Source organism: Ornithorhynchus anatinus, chromosome 6, assembly GCF_004115215.2.
Source record: "Ornithorhynchus anatinus isolate Pmale09 chromosome 6, mOrnAna1.pri.v4, whole genome shotgun sequence".
NCBI lineage: Eukaryota > Metazoa > Chordata > Mammalia > Monotremata > Ornithorhynchidae > Ornithorhynchus > Ornithorhynchus anatinus.
Genome location: NC_041733.1, coordinates 13,401,495 through 13,408,934, shown reverse-complemented (window position 1 = coordinate 13,408,934; position 7,440 = coordinate 13,401,495). Strand labels below are relative to the sequence as shown.

The window sequence follows — 7,440 nt, the reverse complement described above, 5'->3', positions numbered from 1 at the left end:
ACACCAGTTCTTAGTACAGTGCCTGGCAGATAGTAAGCACTTAAATTCCATAAAAAAAAACTAACCCCAAAACCTCAGGTCTGGGCACAGTCAGAGAGAAACAGGGAAGGCAATGGGGAGGGTATAGGTCCTTCTTCCAACTTCTCCTAGGCTCTCCTCACATCCCACCCCTACTAGAATATAAACTTGAAGGTAGGGATCATGTCTGCAAACTCTAATGCACTGTACTTTCCAAAGGACCTAATACAGTGCTCTGCCTACAATCAGTGCTCAATAAATATCACTGATTGATCTCATCCCTCCTGGCAGGATGGCTAATCAGCATTTCTCTGGTGGTCACACTCAAATTTCTGGGTGGTTTCCCTTTCTCTCATTCATTTGCACCCTCCCTCCCCATTGTTTTCCCATAATTCCCTGCCTCAGCTGTGATAGATTTTAAATTCATTAAGGGCAATAACTGTGTCTACTTTAGGCTCTTTAGGGAGGATCCATCAGTCAAGTAATCAATGGTATTTTTTGAGTGTTTATTTTATGACATTGAAGATGGCCAGGAAGTAATATTTTGGGTAGTTCTTTGTGGTTACTGGAAGGGGTAAAATGGATCTCTAAAACCACTCACAGGATTGGAGATGGCTTAGGACCAACCTAGGCCCCCTGAAGCCACTCTGGTTTGAAATGAATCCCCCGGGCATAGTTTGGTTATCCACCCCTGATGCCGGGCCAGATGGTTTCTAAGGTTAGGATGGGATGGTGGGACTTAGGTGTTCTCTTCTCTGTCAGGCTTCACCTAGGCTCTTTCCCTAACAGAGAGTTGGCCAAGAGGGCTCAGTGAATGCTAAGGAATACTGCAACTCTGGGTAATAAAACCTTCCTGGACTTGGCTGGTTAATTGAAATGAGTCACTTTGCACATAAGCAGAGAAGTGTACACACACACACACACACACACACACACACACACACACGAGTGCACGCCCAGAATAATTCTGGCCATGCAAAGAACTAAGTCATTGTTCTTGGACAATGGGAGCCTATGGGAGATGCAGCCACTGATTAAAGATGAGGGGTTTCTCGAGCCTTCCTCTCCTACTTGCTCTGGATCTGGGAAGCAGCAGAAACAAGGATCGACTGGCATAAAATGCTCACGGCTCAGCTCCTGCCCGGGGTCCGGGTCTCGGCTTCGGGGACGGTCCTGGGTTTCCTCTGCCTGTCGACTGTGCTGAGAGCCGCCCCCGAGTTTTCAGGTGAGTGAAGACTTATGTACAGTGTGGGTTCCCTCCAAGATGGAGTAGGAGAGGGAGCCAGCCTCCAGCTTCTGAGCCAGTCTTAGCTCCATCCTCTATCCCACTGGTTCTCTTGGCTCCCAAACCCCTACCAGGGCCCTCTTCCTCCTCATGCCCAGGCCGGGGACCCCAGTGCCACAGGCCACCCCGATCCCTCCATGGCCCTCGGCCAATGTCGGTGGGTAAATAAATTGATGGGGGATGAGGGATTTTGTAACCCCTGCCCCGACCCTGCCCCTCCCAGCTGCTAAGCCCTGGGTCCTGGGCCGGGCCAAAGGGTTCTGGTTATCGTGGCGGTCTCTCCAAAGACAATGGCGGGGGGCGGAGGTGGGAGGGCACCTTCCTCTCATTGTAGCCCTGAGATCTCAGATGCTGAGAACTTTGGCAGGGCGGAGTTCCTCGTGTGGCCCCTGGGAGTTGTGTGGGGAGAGGCTGTCTGGGTTTACCAGAGGAAGGAGGAGGGCGCTGGCTGAGCCCGACATTTGTTTTGGTGGGGCAGGAAAAGATGGCATGCCACAGCTATTGACCAATGAGGTCACTCACCATCTCCCACTCAGTTCGCCCCTCCCTGAGACTAAGGCGTTGCTCTCCAGGGGTGAATATTCCCGAAGTGGGTGCCTTCCTGCTACTTCTGGAAACATCCCAGTCGACTGGCGTACAGACCCACAGTGCAAAGGCGAGGAATGATCAGGGGTGGAGAGTGAAAGTGACTGTGGAATTGAGGAATTCCAGAATCTCTTCCATCCCATCTGAAGGGCCATGTCTACTCAGACAAGGGTACGGATGGAAGGGAGGCTAGTCTATTATCTGAACCTTCAGCAGCCAGAACCTATGCTGAGGGGAAAGTGGGGAACCTGGGTCCTGAATGATCCGAATTGGCTACTTATAAGGATCCAATCCACCAGGCGGAGTGAGCCAATTCTTCCCTGCAGTGATACAATTCTCCCCTTGGCCTGTGTGGCAAAGCAGGGCCATCTTAAGGGTAGTGAGCCAGTGAGGTATTCGTTTCAGTGTGCAGCATCGGGGTGGCAATGAAGAGGCAGAGGTGAAAAGTTTTCCTGTCAACAGTGGCACCTATGCGAACAATTATCTGGGAAGGGAAGGCAGTGAAGCAAGGGGGAATCCTCTCAGAAAAAACTCTAGGTTGGGGATTCCAGTGGACCCCATTAGGGTGGCAATATATTCCTCTTGAATAGTGATGGTATGCAGACTGGAAAGGAGGATGGAGGGTGCAATTTTTTCCCTGCCTCAGGACAAACAAATGTCTAAACTCAAACCTGTCTTTAAATGAGGGAATGAGGTTGTGTCATCAAAGAACCCGGGCCTTGAGAATACAACAAATGTCAAATGGGAATTCTACAGGTGTGGCTCCTTGTGACCACACTCATAGCTGTGGGGAGGTGGAGCTAATAATAGTCGTGGTATTTTTTTAATGCTTATTATATGTCAAGCCTGGGGTAGAGGAAAGATAAGTCAAATAAAATCTCTGTCCCACATGGGGCTAAAAGTCAACAGAGTAAGCAACCCCCTTTTTACAGATGAGGAAACAGAAGCATGAGAAGTTAAAAGACCTGTCCAAGGTCACAAAGCAGGCAAATGGCTGAGTCAAGATTAAAACCAGGTACTCTGACTTCCAAAGTCTAGCTTCTTTTCACTAGGCCATGATGCTTTGCTGAAACCTTCTTCCCCCTGCCCTCATCCTAAACAAAACATTGGTCACAGAGCAGGTAAATCTAGACCACCATCTTCATAGCCCTCCCAAAATGACATCTCCTCCAAGAGGCCTTCCTTGAATAGCTCCTCACTTCTCTCATTCACCCTTCCTTCTGTGCTATGTATGCACCTTGATCTGTACCTTCTTAAGCACTCACTATTAACTCCACCCTCAGACCCACAGCACTTATGTAGACATTCTTATAATCTGCCATTTTCCCTATCTGCGATTTATTTTAATCTCTGTCTCCTACTCTATACTATAAATTCCTTATAGGGAGGGATCATGTCTAATAATTCTAGTGATTTGGATGGTGTCCAAAATGATTCATTATGTCTACCCCAGTGCTTAGACTAGTGCTTGATACATAGTAAGCGCTTAACAAATACCAACATCATTTTTATCATTATTGCTCTCCCAAGTTCTTAGTTCAGTGCTCTGCACAGAGTAAACACTCAACAAATGTCATCGATTGAGCGATTGATTGGAAGTGTATGTGTTTCTTTTCCCTCCACCCTGTACAATATTCTATTCCTTATTAATAATAATAATTGCAGTATTTGTTAAGTGCTTACTATGTGCCAGGAACTGTACTAAGTGCTGGGGTGCATACAAGTAAATCAGGTTGGACAGAGTCCCTGCTCAACATGGGGCTCATAGTCTCAATCCCTGTTTTACAATTAAGGTAACTGAGGCCCAGAGAAGTAAAGCGACTTGCCAAGATCACACAGCAGACAAGGGGTGGAGCCTAGATCTGAACCTTCTGACTCCCGGACCAGTGCTCTATCCACTATGCCATGCTTAAAGGATGGGTTCTGTTTTTTGCAGCTTAAATTTTCAATTCCGTGATTTGGTGTGCGGGGAGTTAAAAGGACCCAGACCCAGTGGAACAAACACTAGTGTCTGTCTTCGAACCCTTGAGAATGGGGGCATATGTGAGTTCTTGGGATCGAACATTGTCTCAGAACCAAAGCTGGGCAGCAGTTGGGTCTGGTGAACTTAGAATGTAAAAAATATAACAAAAAAACTCACCCAAAAACATGATTCTACTTCTAGAGTGCAGGCCAGAAATAGTAGGGGCTGAAGCAAGATTAGAGAAACTGATTTCACTGTGGAGCTGCCAGTACATTTACTCTCATTAGGAGACCTATGAGTCGAGCTTGAAATGGAATACGTTCCATAGCATTTACTGTAAGTCCATTAACTAATCAGTCATATTTATTGATCACTTTCTGTGTGCATAGCACTGTGCTAAGTGCTTGGTGCAGTTCAATATAACAATATAAGAGACTTGCTAAACACATCTTCTGATCAAAATGTAAACACAAATATACATATGTAAATATATACGTGTATATATATGTACAACTAACTAGAGGTAGATACATGCAAATATTTGAGAAGAATTACTTTTAAGGGTTCTCTATATAAAAGCAATCCTTATCTCCTGTGCCATATCTAGTCAGAAATCAATTTAAATAGGAATAAACATTTTGAACGTTTAAATGACGGGCCCCAGGTAACATTCAATCGTATTTATTGAGCACTTACTGTGTGCAGAGCACTGTACTAAGCACTTGGGAGAGTACAATACAACAATAAACAGACACATTCCCTCCCCTCAGTGAGCTTATGGTCTAGAGGGAATCTGTGTAGTGGAAAGATGTGGGTGTGTGGTAGAAGAGGTTAGAATAAGGTTAGGAAGTTGAGTAGTGTAGGTCGTGGTAAATTTATTCTGAGGAGTGAGAAAAGGTCACCTAGATGTTGCTGCAAATTTTTCACCCACTCAGATTACTCTTAGAAAAAAAAAAGACATGGAAGCAGGGACAATTCTGTGATTCATTTAAATAGCTAAAGATTCAACACAGTGGAGCTTATCCACATACTTCGCCCTGTATCCCATGACCTATTGCGTAAACTGATGCTAAGTGCCGGTTAAGATGTCCTGACTTGTAATGATCTCTTTCCCCTAATTAAATGACTCCAGTAGTGATCTAACATTCTTACTGAGGATGGGGGAAGGCCAAATAACCATCAAGAGATTGAAGTTTAGAAAAGGAAACTATGAAAAAATGTGGACCAAAGTTAGGAAGAAGCTGAAAAAGGCAACCAAGAGACCAGTGACTTATTAGAAGCCTGGAAGCACTTAAAAATAATAAAAACTAATACAATTTTGGAAAGTCAGTACACTTGAGCTCCCAAACTAGAAAAACAGCAGGTGACCAAAAGTTGAGAAGTGTCGCCTTGCAGGAAGAGTACGGGGCTGGAAGTCAGAAAACTGGGTTCTAATCCCAGTTCTACCACTTGTCTGCCATGTGACTTTGGACAGATCACTTAACTTCTCTGTCCCTCAGCTTCCTCATCTGTAAAATGGGAATTCATACTTTTTCTCCCTCCTACTTAGACTGTGAGCCCCACATGGAACAGAGATTGTGTCCAACCTGATTATCTTCAATCTACCTCAGAGCTCAGTACAGTGCTTAGCACACATTAAACACTTAAATATAATAATAACAATGATAGTAATAACCAATGAGAACTCCGCACTGATGTCCTCAGTGGGAAAAAGTCATCCTTTTTAAAGTGGAAAGGTCACTTGAAAGAGGACAGGAAGGCCCTTTTAAAATATGTCTGGTCAGGTGCACACAGGAAATTAAGTAAGTAAAAAAGAAATTTGAAGAGCATCTTAGAAGAGATGCTTGAGCTAATACCAAATATGTTTAGAGTAGGACGTCAACTAAGAAATCAGTGGTACCACTTGATTATAGGTGATCTTGAAGATGCACTCAGAGATGAAAAGGGGATAGCTGGGTGCTTACATTAATTTTTTGGGTCAGATTTTACTCAGGAAGGTTTTAGAATGTTTGTCACATTCAAAATGTTTTTTGGAGCAAAGAAGTCAGAGGAACTGAATCAAATTATGGTGACTATCGAGGATACTTTAGACCAAATTGATAAATTATATATAGACAAATTACCAAGTATAGATGACATCCACCTGAAGTACTGGAATCTGGAAGGAAGATTGTGGATCATCTCACAAGAGTGTGTAACTTATTGTTACAAACAGCCACTATATAAAAAACTGGCAGCTCACCAGTGTAGTTCTTATCTACAAAAGGATTATCCTGAAAATTATAGACAAGTAAATATCATGTCTTCACCTCGTATATTAGTAGCACCAATTGATTAGGTTCAGTTAGAACTTAGAAAAATTCAACTTTGTGGGGAAAAGACAAAATTGTTTCCCTATAGGCAAGTCAAGCCTCACTAAATCTCTGGACTTCCCTGGAGTAGACAATAAATATGTTGCTAGAGGGGAACAGGATATGTTTATGTAATCATAATATATTTAGATTTTCAAAATGCCTTTGCAAGCTTCCACACTAGAGGCTTTCAAAAATCGGACTGGGTTTAGTAGGAATGTTTTGTTATGGTTAGAAAAGCAGCTAAAAGATAGGAAACAAGGGTAGGACTAAACTTCTACTTTCGAATTGGAGGAATCCAGTGCTATGATTTGTTTCCAGATAAATATTGTGCAAGAAAGAGTTTGCAAATTTCCAGATAACTTTAAAATATATTGGGTGGTAAAATCCAACTCGGATAATTGTTATTGTTATTAAAATACTACTATTCTTTAAAAACTGACAATAAGCAAAGTAGTGTATTAAATATTGGGTAATTATATGCAAAATAAAAGGTCTTGCTCCATAAGGGGCTGGCAATTTCAAGAGGAGGACAACTAGCACACATGACAGTAAGAATATAGTTCCATCAATAATAAAAACAGGATGCATCAAAATAGCAACAGGAACATGTGTAAGGAAAGCATAACTAAGAGGGGTTGTCTTCAGCTAGCTACTCACTCCAGGCAAATAGCCCTGGATGAGAGTTTTGTTTTTTTTTTTAATGGTATTTGTTACAGGCACTGTACTAAGTGCAGGGCTAAATGCAAACTAATCAGGTTGGATTCAGTCCTTGTTTCACCTGGGACTCAAAAGTCTTAATTCCCATTTTTCAGATGAGGTGACTGAAGCAGGTACAGGAAAGTTAAGTGACTTGTCCAAGGTCACACAGGAGACAAGTGGCAGAGTCTGGATTAGAACTCAGATCCCCAGGCCCTTGCTCCTTCCCAAGGTTCCGGCAGGAAGACCTCAAAAATTAAGTGAGTGGACTGATGAATGGTGAGTAAATGCAAAAAAAAAAAGTAATCCAAATCAAATCCAAATCACCAGTGACTCTGTCAGTCACCACCGAAAAAATAGATATTTTAGCGTCATTTTTGAGTGTTCTTTCAAATCATCAGTCCAGTCTGTGACGTTAGTCAAAAAGGGCCAACTAAAGTTTGAGTAGCGTCAGCAAGGGGATAAACATCAAACAAAAAGCTAGTGTTGCCACTACTCAACACCATGGAATCCTCAGTGCATTTTAGGAAAGTCATAGA

At 43.1% G+C, this 7,440-nt stretch overlaps 1 protein-coding gene across 2 annotated transcripts in view; it reads left to right on the top strand.

The window, feature by feature from the left end:
- Positions 1-7,440, top strand: part of LOC100083945 (protein eva-1 homolog C-like) — a 28,333-nt gene continuing 20,893 nt past the window's right edge. Inside the window, exon 1 of one of the 2 annotated variants that reach the window (XM_001514447.4) lies at positions 1-1,243. In XM_001514447.4, the coding sequence (XP_001514497.1) occupies positions 1,138-1,243 (106 nt within the window). In that variant the 5' untranslated portion in view covers positions 1-1,137. The remainder of the gene's footprint in view (positions 1,244-7,440) is intronic. The other variant, XM_007671562.3, reaches the window with a different exon arrangement.